The sequence below is a fragment of the Coffea arabica genome, chromosome 2e, assembly GCF_036785885.1.
Source record: "Coffea arabica cultivar ET-39 chromosome 2e, Coffea Arabica ET-39 HiFi, whole genome shotgun sequence".
In the NCBI taxonomy this organism is placed as follows: domain Eukaryota; kingdom Viridiplantae; phylum Streptophyta; class Magnoliopsida; order Gentianales; family Rubiaceae; genus Coffea; species Coffea arabica.
The window spans coordinates 37,815,468-37,839,369 of NC_092313.1; the positions used below are offsets into that span (position 1 = coordinate 37,815,468).

General features: G+C 34.4%; 1 protein-coding gene across 1 annotated transcript; it reads right to left on the reverse strand.

Annotated features, from left to right (window-relative positions):
• Positions 1-10,811: 10,811 nt before the first annotated feature.
• LOC113729044 (uncharacterized) lies at positions 10,812-12,635 on the reverse strand. Its single transcript, XM_027253371.2, has one exon. It carries the CDS (start codon positions 12,633-12,635, stop codon positions 10,812-10,814), a length of 1,824 nt encoding a protein of 607 aa, XP_027109172.2.
• Between the last annotated feature and the right edge of the window lie 11,267 nt (positions 12,636-23,902).

The following is a 23,902-nucleotide window of genomic DNA, read 5'->3' on the forward strand; positions in this document are numbered from 1 at the left end:
TTATGCATTTTATTCCTTCCATTTGAGTGATTACATTCAAAATTAGCCTAAATTCGATTATTAAACATCAATTGTACCTAATTGATAAAAAATCAACACTTAAGGGACCAAATGTGTTTTCACTAAACAATGGGAACCAAATTGGTCTATCCTCTTAGAAAAAATTCTGCCATTTAAATTTAAAACTTATTAAGTTACAGAAATATGTAGAGAATATCATAATAAACAAATGATTCAGTTTGGGGGGATAAAAAGTGTATTTTCCTTTGTTGCTGTCAAAATTTTAGAAACCAATTTGGCATACAATTCAAACATAAGGGAGCAAAATTGTATTTCTCCCTATTGTGAAAATTTCATGGATGGGGTATGGAACGTTACACGCTGAGGAGATGTAAATCAAGGGGTAATTTAATGGATTTCGTGGTTCTTTTTTCTTAATAAGGGCAAACCTCATTTAGTAAGACAAAAAGTAACAAGTCATCCTTCTTGCGAGGATTGTTATAGCAATGTTTTCATGAGACAAAACGTGATTTAGTGAGACAAAAAGTAACAGAATGATCAATTTGGACCTTACATCATAAATTACGAACTTTAAATTCTGCAACTCAAATCTTTTTTATCTTTTTCTTTTTCCCTTTTTTTTCTTCAAGCAAATGTTTAATTTCTCCTTTTCGTAGCTTACTGATAATGCTTTATAGGTTATTCCTAATATTTGGATTTTACTAAACAGGGTATATATATATATATATATATATATATATAGAAACGTAGATTACCTCATGTTTCATCTTACACCGCTTCATGGTAACCGTAATACCAAGAAATTGCACATTTGCCTTGGGGAACACGTTTTGATTTATGCAAAAGAATATGCACGAAAATCCAACGTATACGTAATCCCCAAACATGAGATATTTGTGGTTTGCAATCTTTGTCAAAATTAAAGACCAAGTAGACAGGTCAATTTATACAGGATACACAGCCCCTTAACCATTCCCAAGACCAGCAGACTGGTAATTTCTTAACCAAACTTCTTTTCTTTTTCCCTCTTGCGTTTCGAGGGTAAGGTGTTATTTATTCATCCAGGTTTTTTTCTTTGGTAGAGTGATCCAAACTAAAAAGAAATGAAATTGTTTGCTTTCAATTTCCAGGTTATCTCCCCACAGTTCCTGTTAAGCTTCATATGAAATTCAATTTAGTTTCGTCTATTTGTTACGGCACCACCGGAGAACCTTTTTCATCAATTTCCCGTCACTTCCTACAGTTTTATTGAGGGATGAAAACAATGTAACGTTGATTTTGAGCAAAAGTAGATCAAATTACTAACCATTTTCTTAACTATTGTGGTTCACCTAGCGACCACAAAACACTTGACGTAATTTCTCTACACGTAAGTTCCTAGCAAATGATATGTAGATGGACATGAACAGGAATGGTGTACTACCCTTTTGATTAGGTTGTACCACATCATAAATTAATTTGTAAATTTTTGCAATAGTGCAATAATATTTAGCTCTTATTTATAATAAATCCTAAACATGGAAGAAAAATCTAAACGTCTGCCTTTTTCGTGTATGATAAACTAATGTGTTTTTGAACAACGTATAGCCTTGAGAACTGAAAAAAAAAAAAGGGGGGGGGGGGGCAGGATTCATCTTATGATATGACAAGATACTGAACAAATGAAATTTCCCTACGAAACTTTTAAAGGTTATCATTTGTTGGATGTTGAAAAATGAAATGACAGTAAAGTTGAATTTTACTTATGTTACATCTTATATAATTTATAGTTTCACACTGAGAAGCTGCACGAATTATAGCACTAAAGTTATTTAGCCAAGTAGTAAAAAAAATGTGTAATAGTACACATTGTTGCCCCTTTTCCATGTAAATCTCCCATAGTTCATAAGTACTTTCTAACAGTTTTTCTCCAATTTTTCCTCTCAATCACCTCCCAAACCAGAAATCTTTTGAGAGATATGCACTATAAAACCATCATGCTGAACACTATAAATACATATAGCCATACCTTTCTCTTGAAGCATACCACAAGCTCATATTTACTTACCTTCAAACAAAAAATACACACACTCAAACACACAAAAAGAAATTTTGCTTCATGGAGAACGGCAAAGGAAAGCTTGAATCTGTAGAAGGAGATTCTAGCAATGGAACATGGGCGGGTTCCTACAAGAAAAATGGAAGCCTGTTTCCGAAAAAAAGGGAGCCTGTATCCCATATGGCGGTAGAGAAAATTGTGAAACTTGTTATTTCCGCTTTTCAGAAGAACAAGGACAAGAATAAGGTCAACACTTGTGGTGATTCCAATGCTTGATATGGCTACACATGGTGCAAGGTTACTCTGCCAAAGTTTTCTTATTTAGAAAAGTTGAGAAAATTGAATTTTGCCAAATTTGAATTGACACATCCAATTTTGGCAGAAATTAAGTGAGTCTAGTTTTCTAGTGTAATTTAATTTTGGCATAATCATTGCACTATATATGTTGTTCTATGAAGTTTCTCATTCCCTTGTATCGTGTGATTTTCTTTTTCTCTTTTCAAGTATGTTGAAAGTCATTCCGCACTACAACAAAAAAGGCCTTTAGCAGCATTTAAAGGTGTCAGTATATAATATCTAACCTGACACTTTATCTATCCTGACACGCAGGGCGAGTGTTGTCCCTTCCAATGTGGGGATAGCCTCAAATCTTTAGCAGCATTCAAATGTGTCAGGCAAACCATGCTGCTATATCTTTACCTCTGCCAACAAAATCCTTTTTTTGTGATAATAGAAAGTGTCTGTATAGCGTTAGGACATCAGTAGGGAATCAGTAGGATATCAAATTTATGAAGGCATCTTGAGTTGTCTTAATATATGGCTTTAAGGACACATAGCCATGTGAATCTACAATGTGTTGGACGACATGCCCATTTGTTATTAGTGTTTTTCGAAGCTTAAGCTATGCTGACACTTTTAATTGCCAGGAGAATTTTCTCTATTTTTTTTTTATATGGAAGCAACCTGCAATTAGTCCTCCCTGCTGTACATTCCATCAACCAGAATCCCAAGGGACTTGTAAATTTATCCCAAAGAGCAGAATGCAGATAGCAATGTAAAAGAAGAAGTCGATACTGAAATATAATTCATTGAATTAAAAGTCGATAACAAGTGCTAAAATCGCAAACAAGTGCTAAAAGCAAGTACTAAAATTCCAAACCAGTACCAAAAGATTGTCATTTACAATAACTTGAAAGACTTTCTTGTGCACAAACTAAAAGACTCTCATCCCTAACAAGTTGAAAGAAGTAGAAGTAGCTTCCAAACTTTCCATTTTGTTGAGAGTCCTCAGTCATAACCATGAAGTCCCCATCATTCTTCAGCTGTTTCCACCTGTGCACAAAAGACCAAGGGGATCATTAGATCATCATAGCTAGAACTAAAATTCCAGAAAATCTGCTATGTATTTAAGTGCATATCTCACCAAATGACAAGGCCAAGCAACTGGTGCACCAAGTGCATCTTGAATTGTTTGCTGCAAATCATACGGTCTAATCAATTGCTCACGTGGACTCATTGCAACTTGTATCTGTATTTCACACCAGTTTGGCCCAAGAGCTTGTCCCCCGACCTCATCCAATGGATTCAGACTCTGTAAATATCCCTTTGCCACGATTTTTGTTGGGTCAAACAAACTTTTTAGTGAAACCATATTCCCTACCTAGCAAACATCCAACAAGTACAAGAATCAAACTCATGCCAAATTCCAGATTACAAATGCAAAAGTTTAGAAGTTGTAAATATTTACTCTAATAGGTCGCGTGGCTCGCGATGGAGCATGGCTTGACACATTGTTAGATGATGATGAAGGATGTCTCGGGCTGTCAATTGGAGAGCCCCTTCCATGTTGAACTAAAACCATTTTCTTCAAGCTGGCTATTTCATCATCTTGTCGCTGAAGCCTTTCCTCCAAACGGACCAATGTTGACTGTTGTTGAACACTTATACGGTAGCATGTGTTACGACTAGGAATGTCTTCCCATAAGTCCGTTGGATTCACACCGTCACTAAACAAGCGAACATGACCATGTTTGTCTTGCCCAACCACCTGGGCAAATATATCATCACGACCAACTGGATCTTGCGAATCCGATGGAAGCTGATTTTTCAGCTGAGTCATTTTTTCCTACATAATAAAGGAAAACACTTGTTATTGCAAAAGACTGTCTGAAAACATCCATGGTAGAATTGATAGGCTTGTGTTCTGGGATCCTTACCAAATTCTCAGCAACTATGGTACTTGATGGAGTTCCATCGGCATGGGTATAAAACTTATTGAACATTTCTACTCTACTAGGAGGTCTTCCCAACTGTTTGGACTATAAGAAATTGAATCGTTTTAATTATAGTTTTAGCATTTAGCATATAATTAAAAAACAAGCTAACATAATGAAACATGTACGAGCAAAAAGATTAGCAACTAAAAAGTTGATGAGGTATCACCAAGTGGTTCCGAAGATGAGCAAATGATTTTTTTCCGGTTGTGTGGTTCATCTTCTTCTCCCCTCTAGCTTTCTTGTTCCTCTCACTTAGTTTCTAAATTTCAAAATCAAAAGCAAGATTACAGCATTGAATAAACACAACTTTATGAAGAATGTTGTAGCTGATTTGTACCTTTGCTTCTTCACTTTTCCAATAAGCCCAAAGTTTGATCCATTGCTCTTCCCGTACCCTTATGTCCTTTTGAAACCGAGCTTCAGCATTTGGCACGGCAGGATCAAAATAGTTAGCCTTTAAATCTGCCTTCCAGCTTCTCCATTTTTTGCCAATAGATCTTAAGGTCCAAGCTTCCAGTCCCATAGGCAAAGCAAACCTTTCCTGAAACGTAGTTAGCAACAAGAAAATCAACACAACTTCACAGTAATTTTTGTACAAAGCATACATAATACAAAAGCTACCATTACCTTTATCACTTCTAACATGTCCATTTTAAGTTTCCTTGGCATCTTAAGCCATGTTTCAACATCTACTGGACAATACATACCATTCCTAGCCAAACTGCCCAAGAATTCAGAGAAAGAGGTTTTCTCACTTATTGGGATCCCATTGTCATCGAGTTTAATCTCAATCCGTGGAAGTTCCTTAGGCCGACCCCAAATTTCTTTCATAAATGTAGGGCCTCGGGTTTTCTGATGTACTTCACTTGAATCATTTGTAGTTTCTTTTCCTGTATAAAATAAGAAAAAGGTGCAAGTTATGAACATAACAAAATGCACTTCTGGAATTGGTTCAAAACAGTTAGTAATACCTGCATTGTCCGAGTTGCATGACATGAAGGTGGTGTCACTGGAATGTGGACCTCGAGAGTCCTGATTTGGACTTTGTTCAGTTGCTTCATGCCTTGTTCCAAGTGGAGATTGTTGAATTGGAGAGTTCTGGCAGTGCTCATGCGACTTGGAACCTCCATCAGCTTGTTGAGTGACTTGGTCACCTGATTCATGTATTATTCCCAATGTAGAATTCTGAATTGCAGATTGAGGTGCCCGAGCAGCTTCTCCTTGCACTTGTTCAATTACATTTTCATGGCTTGTTCCAAGTGGAGGCTGCTGCCTTGTTTCATGACATGAGGGAGGTTGCTCAATTGGTTCATCTCTCAATCCATTTGCAGCGCGCTTACATTTTCGACCTCTACGGGCCATACCTGCATAATATTTGAGTGAAGAAAGGGACAAATGTAAATGTTTAAAATTTATTGGAGCAAACACTCTACCTATAGTTTCTTTAACTTACAAATGCTATTATAAAGAAGTACTACTTAAACAATAAAGTGAATAAACTGGCATGACAAGTAACAAATGGCATTCTTCAAGAATAAACCAGGGGAAGACTATGGAGCTGTTACAAGCTTTGTCATAGGCAGGTTTGATAGAAAAAAAGTAGTCAATCATGATAGGTAGCTTTAAGAAGAGCAAGTTTACTCTCCTTTTTATTCAGCATCATAAAGCTTGCTGGCTGCAAGCTTACTTCAAAGCTTTATAAAGCTTTACTCTCCTTTTTAGGTTCTGATTCTTCGAGTTTAGCTTTCAGAGGAACCTGCTGAATCATGTTGTTATCCTAGTCAGATTCGTATTTGTTGCATATTGTAGCCTCCTCACCAGATTTTTATTTCAATAGTAAGTGAAACATTAAAGCTTGTAACCAGATTTTTATTTTCCATATTGTTCTGAGAATGATGCCTATGATCAAAAGTTGGTATGCTTATGCTCAATGAGGGCACAAGTAGAAGAGTCCACGTAATTTTAACTTCAGTAATGGAGCAAACTAATAAATGATTGTCTTGAATTAACGAAATATACTTGGCCATGTGATAACCAAAAATTGCAGAGGATAATGCATTCTACCAACAAATACAACTCTTGGTTATGAAGCTCTACTGAATACTTTTATTTCCAGATTCTGACATAGTTCTGCATTTATCAAGAACACTAATTCTATTGTTCTAAGATAGTGTCTCATCTAAACAAGAGCTCAAGCTTTACGTAGCATTGACGCTTCCAAACCAAATTACTTCTTTTTTTGTTTCCATAGCCACATCCACAGTTAAGGGTTGACACTTAACAGTAAATGCACAAACACTTTATCCAATACAATTGTAATAGTACAAACAATACAAAGGCGTAGAACAGGAAGGAGACGAAGAGCATCACGGTGAAAGACTGAAAACGAGAACCCATCACCAAAAACAAATGGTTGAAATTGTACATTCAGTTCACAGTAGCAGTCTCCATTCGACCAGGCTCACCTAGAAATGTGCTTCTCAGAATCGTGCTTTTCACACCGCCACCACCCCCCAAAGCTTTTCACACCACCACCACCCCCCAAAGCAAACACTCTACCTAGAAATGTGCTTCTCAGAAACGGAGAAGATGCTTGTCAGAGATGGGAATCGAATAGCCTAAAAACTAAATCTACCATGCAATGCAAGAACATGTCTACCATGCAATGCAAAATTAGACACAAAATACTGAAATTACCTCAAACTAAGGCTTGAATCCCTAACTTCTCGGTTTCCCCAAGCTTCAAGATCTGAATTCCACCCACCACCCAAGCTTTGAAGCCCTAATTTCTGATTTGTTGCCACCAAGCCAACACAATAGCCGAATTAGGGATTTGCCTGGTGCGAGCTCAACCAAGTTACCCAAATGGGTGCGAGTTCACAGACGGCAATTGACTCAAATTGGTGGTGCGAGCTTGAAACAGAGAGAGAGGACAAAGGCAGAGGACAACAAGAGAGGGAGAAGATGTCTGAAATAAAGGCGGTACTAATGACGCCAAAGTAAATTAGTCAAGCCTCTTGAATTTTTCAATTTGCCGTGCTACTAATAGCAATTTTTGTGTGTTTGGGCAAAATTTCGTTAAAGCTATATAACAACTAAAAATTTGGTTAAAGCTATATACAATATAATATAACAACTAAAAATATAAAGGCTAAAAATCTTGTTAAAGCTATATACAATATAATATAACAACTAAAAATTTTGTTAAAGCTATATAACAACTAAAAATGTAACAAATAAAAATTTTGCAAGAGCTATATACAATATAATATAACAATCAAAAAATTTGTTACAGCTATATAACAACTAAAAATATAACAAATAAAAATTTTGTTAAAGCTATATACAGTGTAATATAACAACTAAAAATATAAAAATAATTAAAAATTTTGAGAAGCTAACAAAAAACATTCTTTTAATCAAAATGTTTTCGCTTACTCAATTTATTTTATGCTGCTAGCAATTATGTACGGCTTGTAGTCTAACAAGCCATTGGTAGGATCGAATTAGTTTATGAAACAAGAAAATTAACTTGTGAATACATGAAGTTTCCATTGACAAACATTTGGATTAGAATTGATTGAACATAAACATTGAATATATATATATATATATATTCAATGTTTTCAATTCCAAATTTTACTTCCATTGAACTTTGTGTTAATTAGAAACTTCCTATCACTTACAAGATCTTACTATTGAACTTTTCAATGATTAACCTTAGGCTTACACTTACAACGCATTGATTGAACATAAACATATATATATATATTCAATGTTTTCAATTCCAAAGCAATTGCCATTGAACTTTGTGTTAATTAGAAGCTTACTATCACTTACAAGATCTTACTATTGAACTTTTCAATGATTAACCTTAGGCTTACACTTACAACGCATTGATTGAACATAAACATATATATATATATATATATTCAATGTTTTCAATTCCAAAGCAATTGCCATTGAACTTTGTGTTAATTAGAAGCTTACTATCACTTACAAGATCTTACTATTGAACTTTTCAATGATTAACCTTAGGCTTACACTTACAACGCATTGATTGAACATAAACATATAGTATGATCGGTTTGATCGATTTGATCGTGCTTGATCGGTTCGATCGTGTCTCCTTTTCACTTTGAAGGATAATCTAAAATTGTGACTAAACCGATTAAATTCGATCAAAGATCAGTTGGATTAGAAAGCTCAATCGGAATTAACTTTTTGTATTGTTATTGGTTTTAAAAATAATTTTTTCATGGTATTAAAAAATTATTTAAGAAATTTATAGATTAAAGTTTCAAAATATTTCTATTGATAAAAAATTAGACCTCGGGTTATTGGGAAAAAGAATTGGCCATAATATAATGATTCACAAATGTAATATTACAGCTTACAATTAATGGAATTGCTTATAAAATAATGACCAGTATTTATGCAGCCCATTGGGCTCTTAAAATGAGTAATGGGTTCCTTGGAAAGTTGGATAGTTTTATGTTTGGTCTGAAATGATTTGCACATTCCGTACGTTGCCAATCATCTTCTTCTCCCCAAATCATAGCCTCGATTGCCAATTGTTGTCATGCCATTAAAAGAAAAATCATTCCAATACCATTTTTATGAATAAGACTGACGATTACTAACCAAGACTAGAAATCCAAAAACTAGACCATAGGAGTATCAATGAAAGAAAGGCCTTAAAGAGGCAAATTAATACACTAGTTTTAACTAATAGCACCAAGTCTTTTATCACATCTGTCAGAAGGCTTAACATGACACCGAGAGCACTAAACTCAAAGCTTTGTAAATGCCTTCAAAACTAAGAATGTCGGTCATATTAGTAAAATACAAAAAAAAATGATTAAAACCATCGACAAAAGGAAATAAAGCCTAGGCCTAGCAATTAAAACAGAGAAGAATAGGGCCAGTAAGCTTCAAAGCTATAAAAGATTCTAAATCAAATTATATTGGGACAAATCAACTTCAATCCCAAGTCCATTCTTACGAACCCAACTAATTTCCTCATTTTCATTCTCAACAACAGGATTGCCAACATCACTTTGCAAATATGTGTCAACATCCATAGTTGTGCCCATGTTATATCCAGCTCTTGCAGTGGTAGAGATAACCACTTGCCAATCCTTATCAGTTGGATCTTCCACATAAAAAACCTGTGATGCTTGTGAAGCGAGTATAAATGGCTCAACATGAGGCCTCACGTTTGCAAAATTGACTAAAGTAAACCCATCAGCATCTTGTTTCATTCTCGAACCATTTGATATCCAATCACATTCGAATAACACCACCCGATGACCTCCGTAAATTAATTCAATCATATTTTTCAAGACGCCGAAGTAAACTAGTTCACTCAAAACTGGATTTTGATCCTTTATACTTGCAAAACTGGATGTTGTTGCATTGACTGTAACACCACTATTCTGCGTTTTTCTTTTCTTCTCAACTTCTTTGGTGTGAAACCGAAATCCATTAACAACAAACCTGTCATGTTGGATTCCAACAACATCTGGACCTTTAGCAAGGAACCTCAACTCTCTCAACACCGAAACATTTTGAGGAAGTTCTAACTTGTCAATCTATAAAAAAAAAGTAAATAAATAAAAAAAAAAGAAGATGAAACTATATTTGAAGTCCTACAATTCAAATTGTACTTAATATTCAGAATTTTACTTACATGTTCAGCAAACCAACATGCAAAATTTTCGCTGTGCAAGCGCTCTTTTAGATGCTGTGGAATTTGAGGATGTCCTTCTTCTATCAATATACGATGCTGCCTAGAAGAACATGAGTCAAAATTGTAATCATGCATTGAATTCTACAATAAAATTTTAATGCATCAAGTTGTAGTTGAACTTACTCTATGTAAGGTGTGACAGCATCACAATTAAATAAAATATACTGATGTGCTTTACTCAAGATATGAGCATCAAAGACTGTTGGCTTGGACAATTGAATTTTGTCTCAACATAGTCCGCAAGATACAATGAGCAAAAGTTAATGCATTCTTCTGCCAAGTAGCCTTGAGCAATCGAACCTTCAGGCCTACTTTTATTTCGAACATAAGATTTTAATGTTCCTAAGTACCTAAAGTATCATCATTCCAACCTCTCTAATTAGTTCCACAATCAAAGAAAGCAAAAAAGGAATAAACATTTAAGGCATAATGAGAATTACAAGCAGTACCTCTCTATAGGATACATCCAACGATAATACACCGGGCCACCTAATTTCACTTCAGTTGCCAAATGAACAACTAAATGCACCATGACATCGAAGAAGGTTGGTGGGAAGCATTTCTCAAGATCACAGAGTATGACGGCAATTTCACTTTCCAAACGAACCACATCTTGAGGACAAATAACTTTAGAATAAAGCTGCCTGAAGTATCTACTCAATCGAATCAAAGGATAGCGCACTGATTTTGGCAAAGTCTTTCTCAAAGCTATAGGCATCAATTGCTACATTAGGATATGATTATCATGACTTTTAAGCCCTGAAATTCTTGGTGGTTTTACTCGAACGCATCTTGAGACATTAGCTGCATAACCATCTGGAACTTTCACTTTTTTTAGCACATTGCAAAACATAGTTTTCTGTTTTTTATCCATTGCAAAGGAAGATGGAGGTAAGTACACCTTTCCAGGTTCTGTCTCAATGGGATGCAGCTCTTTTCTTATTCCCATTTCTCTCAAATCACGGCGGGAATTATAATGGTCCTTTGCTTTATCCTCAATATCCAGCAATGTCCCCCAAATATTTTCACAAACATTCTTCTCAATGTGCATGAAGTCAAGATTGTGTCTTAAGACATTATCTTTCCAATATGGCAAGTCAAAGAAAATACTCCTCTTTTTCCAATTGAAAGGCAGCTTCGGATTACCTTTCACAAGTTTTCCAAATTTAATTTGCAAGTCTCCCAATTCACTCACAATCATATCCCCGGTTTGCAAAGGTGGTCGCTTTCCATGTTCTTCGGTGCCATCAAAGAATTGGGCTTGCTTTCTAAATTTATGCTTACTATCTAAGAATCTCCGATGACCCATATAGCAATATTTGAAACTATGAGTCAACCGTCGTGCATGAGTGAACTTGTGACAAACAGGACAAGCATATTCACCTTTAGTGCTCCACCCAGATAACATTGCATATCCAGGGAAATCACTAATGGTCCACAACAGAGCTGCATGCAATTGAAAATTTTCTTTTTGGGATGCATCATAAGTTTGAATGCCAAAATCCCACAATTCGGTCAATTCTTTAACTAGAGGCTGTAGATAAACATCAATATTATTCCCAGGAGAGGATGGTCCGGGTATTAACAAGGACAACATGAAGTACGGTTGCTTCATACACATCCACGGAGGTAAGTTATATGGTATTAAAACTACAGGCCAAGTACTGTGTGTAGAACTCATGTTGTTGAATGGATTAAACCCGTCAGATGCCAACCCCAATCTAACATTTCGACAATCCTTAGCAAATTCTGGATGTAGATGGTCAAAAGTTTGCCAAGCTGGAAAATCAGCTGGATGTCTCATACAACCATCTTTTGTACGTTTTTCCTCATGCCATCTCATTTGAGACGCAATTTTAGAAGACATAAATAGTCTTTGTAATCTAGGTTTTAAGGGAAAATGCCACAACACTTTTTGAGGAATTTTCCTTTTTTCGCCAGTTGGATCATTTTCTGAAGCAACCCACCTAAGCTCATTACATGTTTCGCATGAAGTTCTTTTTTCAGCACTACCCCAATAAAGAGAACAATCATTAGGACATGCATCGATCTTTTCATAACCCAGCCCCAATGTATTCATCAATTTCTCAGCCTCATAGTAAGAAGAAGGCAAATTAGTCATGGCCTTTGGAAATGCTTCTCTCAACAGCTCAACAAGCGTATTAAAAATCTTGTTACTCATCTTACCCAGGCATTTTAGGTGAAGCAAACGAATAATGAAAGACAATTTCAAGAAATTTTTGCAACCACTGTACAAATCCTGTTGAGAATCATCAATCAATTTGTAAAATTTTTCAGCATCTGAAACAGGAATGTCCCCTTCTCTATTCAATTCATTTGTTCCATATGGTATCCCAAATACATCATGGACCAAGTCTTGCATGTCATTAGTCCCATTTGAAACCCCAATTGATGTATTTTCAGAATTAGATGTGGCTTCATTGTAGTTTGAAAGTTCTCCATGTGCTATCCAATTATTATAATCCTTGATAAATCCTACCACTTTCAAATGATCATATGCTTCCATTTTTGTCACACAAACACCCATGCCGCAATCTTTGCAAGGACACAAAATCTTTCCGTCACAACTTGATCTGGAAAATGCAAAGTTTAGAAACATTTGAAGTCCTGTCTCGTACTTTTCACTTGTTCTTGGAAAATCCATCCATCTTTTATCCATACTTTGAATATAAATAAATGTCCTCCAACAAGCTTCCAAGAGCATGAAAACAACAACTACACATTAGTACTTAGAAAACTAGACAAATCCCATAAAATCATTGAGAATAAGAAGCGCCCTGATTTTTTAAACTCAGGCCATGGCTTACAAGTCCCTAATTTCAAGTTCAAGAATTTACAGTCTACTAAATAAAGCAGCCCAGCAAATAAAGGAAATCAACAAAATGTAAAATTTCTCAACAATCTGTAAAAACAGAATTTGCAAGCAAGCGGATAGAAATTATATTTACCTAATACCAGAACAAAGCCCTTCGCACCAACTCCTGCACTCGCGTCTTCGCAAAACTCCTAACTTCAATCTGAAATGTCAAAGGTTAAACAAACACATGAGCATGATTGTTCAGGATTCTTTTGGTCCCAGGATTGTCCCAGGATTCTTTTAAGTTGCTATGACTGTTCAGCTAATTGATCTAGAAACAGGACTAAATTGAGAAAAAAAAACAGAACCCGTAAGGGTGCTATGTCATCCTGAACTGGGAGGGGTGGAAGTTCGACAAGAAAATGGATAGGGGAAGAAAAAAAAGAAAAAAGACTAAAAAATACAATACAGTTTTACACGAAATCCTGCTATTTTCTTGTCTGGTAAATTCAATGCCTACGCGCCATCACAATTAAAAGTTCGTTGGGGTAGTTGCACTCCTTCACCTCCTTTTCTCCTGTAAATCCCTCTCTTTCCCTACTTTCCAAAGCATCCAAAGTTTCATTCTTCTCCAAAAGTTTCTTCTTGATTCAATCTTTCGAGTATTTCCTTCAATCCATCTTTCAAACTTTAGTTTTGCTAGCTGGGTATACCACATTATGGCCAAATTAGTAAGGGTGCTATGTCATCTATGACCAATGTGCAGTTCAACAAGAAGTCCATTAATTAAGTCCTTAAATATTAATTTTCATCAACCTATTTCTTAAACTTTTGCACTTGTCTTGCAAAAAGGTCATTCTAGTCACCCCATTGCTATTTTGATCTTCATCAAAGAGCTTCCAAGTCGATTTCTATTCATAGCCTAAACAGAGCTTCAATTACAACTAAGTTTCATATATTAACATTAAAAGAGATTCACAGAAAAAAATGAAAAACAGGGGGGAATTGACATTTTATTGAACAGGTTATGGGCAACAGCTTCATTGTGTTTACCACTTCAATTTTGGAACAAGATATGCGCACCTGAAGTATCTTCCCGCTTTCCCAATGTAGAGCTCCGTTCTTCAGCTTTTACTTCCTGCCTGCCCTTCCAGATGTCTTAGCCGAGGGATTTAAAGTTGAGGTTAGAAAAGATGAAGATGGTTGTTTGCGGAGATAGCTTCGATTGCTACCAACATTCTGGACTGGCCGAGATAGCTTGTATGCTAAGAGGTGAGAGAGATGAGAAGAAGAAAATTTTCACCAAGTCCTTTTGCCGGCAAAATGAAACTTCACAGTACTTCAGCAAGTGTTTTGGAGCCAAAATAAAACGATGTCGTTTTCTGTGTTTTTTCATTTTTTTTTTTTGTTCATCTCACAGTTTCCAGAGTGTCATCATAGGTAGCCTAAAGGCACATTATTATTTGTATATCATGATAAAATAAAAAAATTATAGTACATATTATTGAATTTATTAATAAGTGTCATGATATGTTTACTATAATGGCAGAAACCAGCAAATGTCCTTATAGACATGTCAGGAAAGGTCATTTTTGTTGTAGTGCCGTTGTATTATTAGAATTGAACATTTTATTCGAGTGACCAGTTATTTAGGTAAGTACAATATGTCGCATCTCTATGAGTCCTGTATTTAGGCATATATTATTGGTTAAAAAATTTTGTGTTTGATATGTATTTCTTATACTTTTTATAAAATTATTTCTCATCCTTATTATATTTGTCTACCCTCTATTTGGAAATGCAAAATTATACCTCACTGAATTCACCAACACAAAGCCTCCAAAAAAATAAAAAAGAAACAAATACCCTCTAACTCTACTAATATTTTAGATAGCAGTTCAATATGGAGCATAGGGACGCAAGTGACAAGATGCTGAAAACATGCAATAATGCATTTTCAATCTTATGTTTAAGGGGTGATAAACAGCTCGAGGATGATTGTACAAGACTTACGTGAGTTGTTTAATAAAATCTCTGTTTCTACGAAGAAAAAGAAAAAGAAAAAGAAAAATCCCTTCCTACCCTTTCATTCGAAGGCTATGGTAAATGCTAAAGACTTTTCATCTATTTTGTCTTTTTCAAGTTTGCCAATGCTTAGATATTAATCACTTGGGTATGGATTGGATTGGATTGTAAGATGCGAGAAATTATAAGTAAAAGATTTTAGATTCAAAACCTCTACCATACAAAAAAAAAAAAAAGATGTTAATCACTTGTCAGTTGACACACATAGGCACTGACACTATTACTGCCAAACATATATATCTCTTCTACTTTCAACTACTAAGTCCTTCTCCCTTCTAAAATATTTAAATTACCAAACAATTACTTATAACACTTTTTAAACTGCATTCTTTTTTAATTTTCACCTTTAAAAAATTTTATTTTATTTTTTACAATAATACTCCTATGATAAAACCGATACTTATGCACCACCACACACATGCATGCACATTTGATAAGAGAATCAACCATTGTAGTTATATTCCTTTCAGACCGAAACGACAAATATGGGACTCGTGTCAAATTTGTCTCTCTTCTTTTAGAGGCTTCATTGTTGCCAAAGAACATGAACTCTTTTTTTTTTTTGTCTTTCTATTTGCAATTGCATTTGTCTCTCTTCTTTTAGAGGCTTCATTTGTTGCCAAAGCACGTGAACTGTTTTCTTGTCAAATTATGGTTGCCTAATACTGTAGAATATTCTTAAGATGCTATATAAGTACTAAATCTTCAGCCTTTCATCGTATATCTAATTATTTTTGGACTTTCTGCAAGGGTGCATGGGTCAATGCAACTCTCTTTGTCTGCATCTCACGTGTTTGTTGATTAACTGACTAATCAAACTGTGAGAAACATCGTCTAACTTTTGTATCTTGTAAGTTTGATTAATCATAAAATAATTACAACCTATGACTTGCTTAATTATCATTTGTTTAGGTATGAACAAAATTACAAGTAAGTAGAACACACCTTTTTTCATTTATTTTTTTTGTGTTAATGGGAGGGTTCAAACCCGAGACATCTCATTTACACTCCCTCTTTCGTATCACGCAATCCATCCTTAAGATTCTTCTAATCAACTAAGTAATTAAGTAGTAAGATTTAGTACTAAAAATAGAAGCATTATATATGTATAAAAGTTGATGCGGTCAAAGAAAAAGGCAAGATGCTTTGAACTGCTAAAATCAATATTATATCCAGTTAGCTATTAATAAAAAGTTGAAGTGCTTTTAATTCTTAATGTCTAATTAATTGAATAGATTAAAGTTTTGATTAAAACCCTGGCTCCATTTTTATCTCGTGTTAAATTGTCTTATTTATTACATATCTTCTTCAATAGCCAATATGCTTTTGGTCTAAATTAAATTGTTTGCAAGACTTTGCGAATCTTTTGAAGTCTTAGACAGTAGATAATCAAGCACCTAAAGGACAAAGGAATTAGCAACAATTATCCAGTGCAAAAACCAACCACAACGATTTTGTCCATATGCAAACGATTTGTTCTGTACTGTAACAAGTTTTCCCCCCAAAAAAAGTATGGAAATTCGAAGGTCTAATTGTCACAAATGATCAGATATTCAAGTTCCAAACAGCACAAGCAACCCAATTGTAAGAAGTAAAGTGGAATTAAGTAGAATTTGTACAGAGAACCTAGGATTTAGAGGTCTTGAATTCAAATCACCATTTTCCCTCTCTACTTTTTAAATCTCACCCTTCTCCCTACTTGCTTCTTAAATCCCACCCTTTTGTATAATGCCACTTTATATATTCAGCATAATGCCACTTTATACTGCTTCCTAGTCATTTTCTTTGGCCCAAAAATTAAAGTTGAGAATTTAAAGTCATCTATTTTTTAACCAATCGACTAGGGCTGTTGTCAAACCGAGCCGCTCGTGAGTTGTTTGGTTAAGAGCTCGGAGTCGAGTTCGAATGGCTCATTTATATATCAATTCGTGTTCGAGTGTGTATTTTCTAGGCTTGACGAGCCTTATTGAGCACAGTATAATTAATTAATAATTATATATTTAATTATTACATTTTTTGCTCTTTTAGGATTGGAAGTTGTATAAATTACCAGAATATCATCTCTGCCTTCTGATATCCTTATGGGTCATATAGTCATTTTGCATGGAAATAAAAATAAAATTAGGCATAAGTGTAACAAAATTGGGCTTTTCAATTTCTCCTCAATTTCCAATTCACCTTCTTCTTCCTGCTGAAGCTCTTGATGAAGTGATGAAGACGAACAATACAAGCTTGAAGCTAAGCTTCCTTCTCAATCTTCATGTCAAATTTACCCATCTTCTCAATCTTCTCCATCTTCTAGCTTGAGCTTTCTCTAGTAACTGATTTTGCCGAGAGGTTCGGTTTTAGGAATTAGGAATGCACAAACCCCAAGTTGTGGAATTCCCCATTACTGACCTTGCTTTCTTGAGCTTTGGTCATTAGTTGGAAAAAGGTAAATAATGGAAATTACTGTTGTAAATAATTGAGCATTTCAAAAAATTTTGTCCTGCATTAGAAAAATAAAGAGACTTCCAATCACTTTTTAATGCTTAGTTAGGTATTGGGCTTGTGATAAATTGGTAACTAGTATGGGCTCGTGCGCATGAGACAGAAATTGAGTTGGGCGTATTCAGTGCAAACTAATGGATTTGCCCCCCCACCCTACACGTGAGTTAAGCACGGTCCAATGCAAGAGTTTTTCTACCTGAAGTAAAATTTTATTTGTACATTTGCAAAATCAGGATAAAGTTTGAGTCTTTCACTGAAGATTAGATGATAAGATTTATCTCTTTCCACCAAGAAAATAAGATGAGATGATAAGATTTTAACAACATTCAGGAAACTATTGTTGTTTTTGTTACAGAAAATCAGCACTCCAACATTCTTTTTGTTACAAAAATTTTATCCCTTGTCCTTTCCTTTCTTCAATGTATTTTTTTGATGCCTATAAATACCAGCTACTCCTTATTTGGAAAGCATACTCACAACTCAGAGTTCCAGTTGAATTTTCCTGGCAGCTCACTTCTCCTCCTTCTTCTCTATGCTCCTTTTCTCCTCTCTGCTAGATTTATACAATATTTGCTGGTTTTGTTCCTTCTTGTTTACAAGAAGAAGGCTTGTTTAATCCTGAAGAAGCATTTTAACTTTCTGAAATAGTTTCTTAGGATAGTGCTATTTAGCACGACTCAAGCTTGCTCAAATTACATCTTCAATCTTGTTAGCATTGTTCGAATTCTTTGCCAACAATCTAAGAAACTATGGCCTACGACAATGTTAGCACATCGCATCCATCATCAGCATCTATTGCAGTTGCACTATCATTCGCTAAGCCTTTTCTAGACATCTTCAAAATTGAAGTTTTCACTAATGAAAACTTCAAAAGATGGCAAGAACATGTATACTCACCTCTCGACAGCCATGGAGTTGCTTATGCACTAACTGATGCTCAACCTGCTGCAGCTGCGAATGCTAAGTCACAAGATGGCAATATACCAACAAAGTATGTCTACATACTATTTTACAAATGGTTTCTAATGAATTATTTGACGTATACTCCAGCTACAATGAAGCTAAAACTATTGGGAAGCTTTGACAACAAAGTTTACTACTGAAGATGCAAGCAAGCAAAATTTTGTTGTAGGAAAGTACTACTAGTGGCAGATGACTGACGATAAGGAACCGAAGATTCAAATCACAAAGTACCAAATGCTACTTGAAGATTTGAAAAATGAAGGCATTAGTTTGCCCAAGAAATTTGTTGCAGGCATGCTAATTGAAAAATTGCCAGAATCATGGGCTAACTACAAAAATAACCTGAAGCACCAACAAAAAAATTACATTGTTAAGGAACTTGTGAAACACATTCTCATTGAAAATTCCAATAGGAAGGAGTTAAGAGCTACCAAAGCCAAGGAGATAGCTCTCAAAGCCAACTTGGTATAAAACAACAATAAAAGGTATGCTAACAAGTCCCAAAGTCACAAGTTCAAATATTCCAACTTTAAGAAAAAGAAAGGCAATTTCTACATTTGTGGAAAATTAGGGCACCATACTGCCCGGTGTAGATACAGAGACAAAGGTGACAAGGCAAATGCTAATTCTCCTAAGGTTAATTTAACTGAAAGAGAAGAAATAATTGTTGCAATCATCTCTCAAGTTAACATTGCGGCGGCCAATGTGAAAGAATGGGTGGTAAACTTTGGGGCTACTCAGCACATATGTGCAGATCGAGAAATATTTACCTCCTATACTCCAATAGGAAATGATGAAGAAGTGGTCTATCTTGAAGACCCATCAACTGCTAAAGTTCTGGGTAAGGGCAAAGTGCTCTTGAAACTCACTTTAGGATAAACTTTTGTCCTTAATGATGTGCTGCATGTGCCAAAAATTCGGGCAAATCTAGTTTCTATGGCTTTGCTAGGAAAAGTTAGGGTGAAAGTGTCATTCGAGTCTGACAAAATTATAATGACCAAAAATAATGTTTTTGTGGGCAAAAGTTATTGTAACCAAGGACTTTTTGTGCTTAACATTTCTTATGTGATCAATGAAAATGCCTCTTCTTCTACTTATATCGCTGATTCGATTTATTTATGGCATGTTAGATTAGAACATGTTAATATTAGTTATATCAAGAAAATGCAAGCATGTGGCCTAATTTCTTGTATTAGTAATAACATGGATAAATGTGAAATATGTGCAGAAACTAAAATAACAAAGAAAAGTTGTGTATCTATCCAAAGAGATACTAAATTATTAAATTTAATTTACACAGACTTGGGTGATTTAAAGCAAACTATGACTAGAGAAGGTAAAATATATTATGTTACTTTTATAGATGATTATTCCAGATACACCAAATTATACTTACTTAAAAATAAGGATGATACTAATAATGCCTTTTTATCTTATAAGTATGAAGTAGAAAATCAACTTAATAAGAAAATAAAAAGAATTAGATCTAATAGAGGGGGTGAATATTTAGTTTTAGATAAATTTTGTGAACATGAAGATATAACACATGAAATAACATCTCCTTATTCACTAGAATCTAATGGAATAGTTGAAAGGAAAAATAGGACACTAAAAGAAATGATGAATTCTATATTAGTTAGTTCTCATGCTTTTGATAATTTGTGGGGAGAAACTATATTATCTGCATGTCACTTATAAAATAGGATTCCACATAAAAAGACTGATAAAATACCTTATGAATTATGAAAAAATTATAAGTAAAATTTAAAATATTTAAAAGTATGGTATGGGGGTGTCTTGCTAAAGTGTTATTACCTGAACCTAAAAAAAATAAAATTAGGTTCTGAAACTTCTGATTGCATATTTATTAGATATGTTGAATATAGTGTTGTGTATAGGTTTCTTGTTTTAAAAAGTGATGTGCTTGATTGTAATATAATTAGTGAGACAAAGAATGCTAAATTCTTTGAACATATTTCTCCACTGTCTAATAAAATTTTTCATGCACCTGTTGAAATAAATAGAGAAATAACCTCTAATGAGAAATTGAGAAGAAGTAAAAGGCTGAGAAATGAATTTTCTTATGGAAATGATGTTCAAACTTTTCTTATTGATAATGATCCTTTAATTTATTCTGATACTATTTGTTCTCCTAATTGCAAGTTTTGGAAAGGAGCAATTAAATCTAAAATCTATTATTTTATGAAAAATAAAACATGGACTTAGGTAGATTTACCCCCTGGTGCAAAACTTTGCAAATGAATTTTTAAAAGAAAATATAATTCTAATGGCTCTATAGAAAAATACAAAGCTCATTTAATAGCAAAAGGATTTTCTCCAAAATGAATTATTAACTATTTTGACACATTTGCACTAGTAACAAGAACTTCCTCCATTCCTATATTTTTTCCTTTGCCTTCTATCTATAAATTTTTGTTCATCAGATGGATGTCAAAACTGCCTTTTTAAATTGTGATTTAGAAGAAAAAATTTATATGACTCAACCTGAAGGTTATGTTGTATCTGGACAAGAAAAATAAGGTTATTAGTCAAATCTCTTCATGGTCTAAAATAAGCTCATAAATAGTAGTATGAGAAATTTGATCAAATTTTGGTAAGAGAAGAATTTTCATCTATAGAAGTCGATAAATGTGTATATACTAAAGTTATAAATGATTAATATCTGATAATTAGCTTATATGTAGATGACATGTTTATATTTGGTACAAGTTTAGATATTGTTAATAGTACTAAATATTGTCTATCTTCTAATTTTAATACGAAAGATTTGGGTGAAGCAAAAATGATATTGGGTGTTAAAATCATAAGGAGAGGTGATTGTATAATGTTGTTACAAAAACACTATACAGAGAGACTTCTTAAAAAGTTTGAAAATTTTGAACTGACACCTGTGAGCATCCCTTATGATGCTAACGCTCAATTAAAGAAAAATAATGGCGACCCAATTGCTCAGTCTAAATATGTTCAGATTATTGGGAGTTTGATGCATTTGAGGAATTTCACAAGACTTGATACAACTTATGCTTTGTGTAGATTGAGTAGATATATTCACAATCTCAACAGTAAGCATTGGTTTGCATTAGTCAGCTAATAAAATATTTGAAAGGTATCCTGTATTGTGGATTTTTCACTGTATTAGAGGGGTACAGTGATGCTAATTGGATCTCTGATTCAAATGAGACAAAATCCACTAGTAGTTATATATTCACCCTTGGTGGTGGTGCAATAGCATGAAAATCAGCCAGACAAATAATCATTGCTAGATCAACTATGAAATTAGAGTTTATAGCTCTAAAGTTGGCTGGTTCTGAGGTTGATTGATTAAGAAATTTCTTAGCTAATATTTTTTCAACTAAGGATTTGTTGCCTCCTGTGTCCATACACTGTGATTGTCAAACGGCAATTGTTATTATATAAACAAGTCCTATAATTGTAAAAGTCGACACATAAAATTGAAACATGATGTTGTGAAGCAACTGTTGAGATGGAATAATTTTCAATGATTTTATGAAGTCAGAGTTGAATTTAGCTGATCCTCTGACTAAGCCTGTAGGAAGAAAATTAATTCTTCAAACTACAAGGGAAACGGGACTGAGGCCAACACGTCATCAATAAAGATGGTAACCCAACCTATGTGATTGGAGATCCCATGAAGTAGGTTTATATAGGTAATAACAAGTCAATATTGACTGTAAAGCACTTCGAATTTAAGTCTTTTCGGGGATAAGTACTTTGACTGCTAATAGCTATGAGGTTGAATTCAAAACTCTTAATGTATTTATAGTCCTTTAGGATGGTGTATTTAAGCAGTGTACACTTGATGAATTCATTTATATGAGAGTGGAGTGGAGCTGCTCCTATAAGATTTTTTGGCTAAATCTTTAGAACTCTTGTGAGTCTAAAAGCGCAAAACCGTGTTGAACAGCAGATTGTGGGTTACAATGTGATTGATAAAATTTCTGTTATATATCAAGAGTTATTGGTTCATAGAAATTCATACTTCACCAATTATTCTGTACATCATGTTTTGTTAATCTAAGTTTGGTTCATAGTCCAAAAGATACCAAACTAATTACATTACACCTAAACAAATCCAACAGATTTTTAATTTACACTTTTTCCCAAAATCTTTTGAAATAGGAAGGAAATTGTTGTAAATAATTGAGTATTTCAAAATATTTTGTCCCACATTGGAAAAACAAAGAGATTTCCAATCACTTTTAATGCTTAATTTCCTATTGGGCTTGTGATAAATTGGTAACTAGTATGGCCTCGTGCGCATAAAAGGGAAGTTGAGTCGAACCTATTCAGTGCAAACTAATAGATTTGCCCGCCATGCACATGAGTTAAGCACGGCCCAATGCAAGAGTTTTTCTACCTAAATTAATATTTTATTTCTACATTCACAAAATTAGAATAAAGTTTGACTCTTTCATTGAAGATAAGATGATAACATTTTATCTCTTTCTACCAAGAAGATAAGATGAGATGATAAGATTTTATCTCTTAACAACATTCAAGAAAATAGTGAAGGAAATTGAGCTTCCAACGGCATGATGTCATGAGTCACTGAGCAGGTCTACTATTATGGTAGTTGTTTATTGATCTAATTTTATCCTAGTTAAATGCCTTAACTTGATATTTTTTTAACTTTTTGTTGGCAGGACTTGCTTATGGCGAAATTCTTGCTTATGGTGTATGTAGCAGCTGCAATTGAAAATAGTGAAAGAAAGGCATTCTATTTTTTTTTTGGCCAAACTGGTCTTGTTAGTACTTGTCCAATTGTTGTTCCATTTGATGTGCAAGTGTGAATTATGGGTTGGATAGGTTAGGACAAGAGTTGTATAGGTTGTTAGCTGCTTGAATAGTTGAACTCCAAATCATTTTGCTCATTTGCAGTAGCGGAAATAGGAACTAGGAACTGACTATTTTGGGAGTTGTACTAGGCAGCAACAATTAATATGGCGTTTTGTACTTTTTCTATTCTTATTATATGTTTGATGACACTTGAGTTTGACTCAAATTTTGACTCTTGACAATTGACTTCATATTTCACTTATGTTGTCGTTATCTTGTATTTGTCTATGGCTTTGGCGCTTTGTAAGTGATTCTGGAATCTGGGATTTGTCTTTTTTTGAGATCTTTTGATTTATCGAATTGTGGGTTCTATTTGAAATTTGAAAAATTGTGCTGGTGTTTGCATTTTGGTGTGTCTTGAAAATTTTGATTCTTAGACGAGACAGACTTATTGGGATTGAATTCAAAGGATTCTGTTATTGTTGTTATGGAAGAAGCTGTCAATGGCTTCAAGGTACAAAAGCAGAATTGTTTTTGACATGTTCCTTCAATCTAATCTAAGTTAATCACATTGGCTTTGTTGCTGGCCGAACCAAAGTTACAATTTTTGTCCTCGGTCTAGTATTGGTTTTGGACCTTTT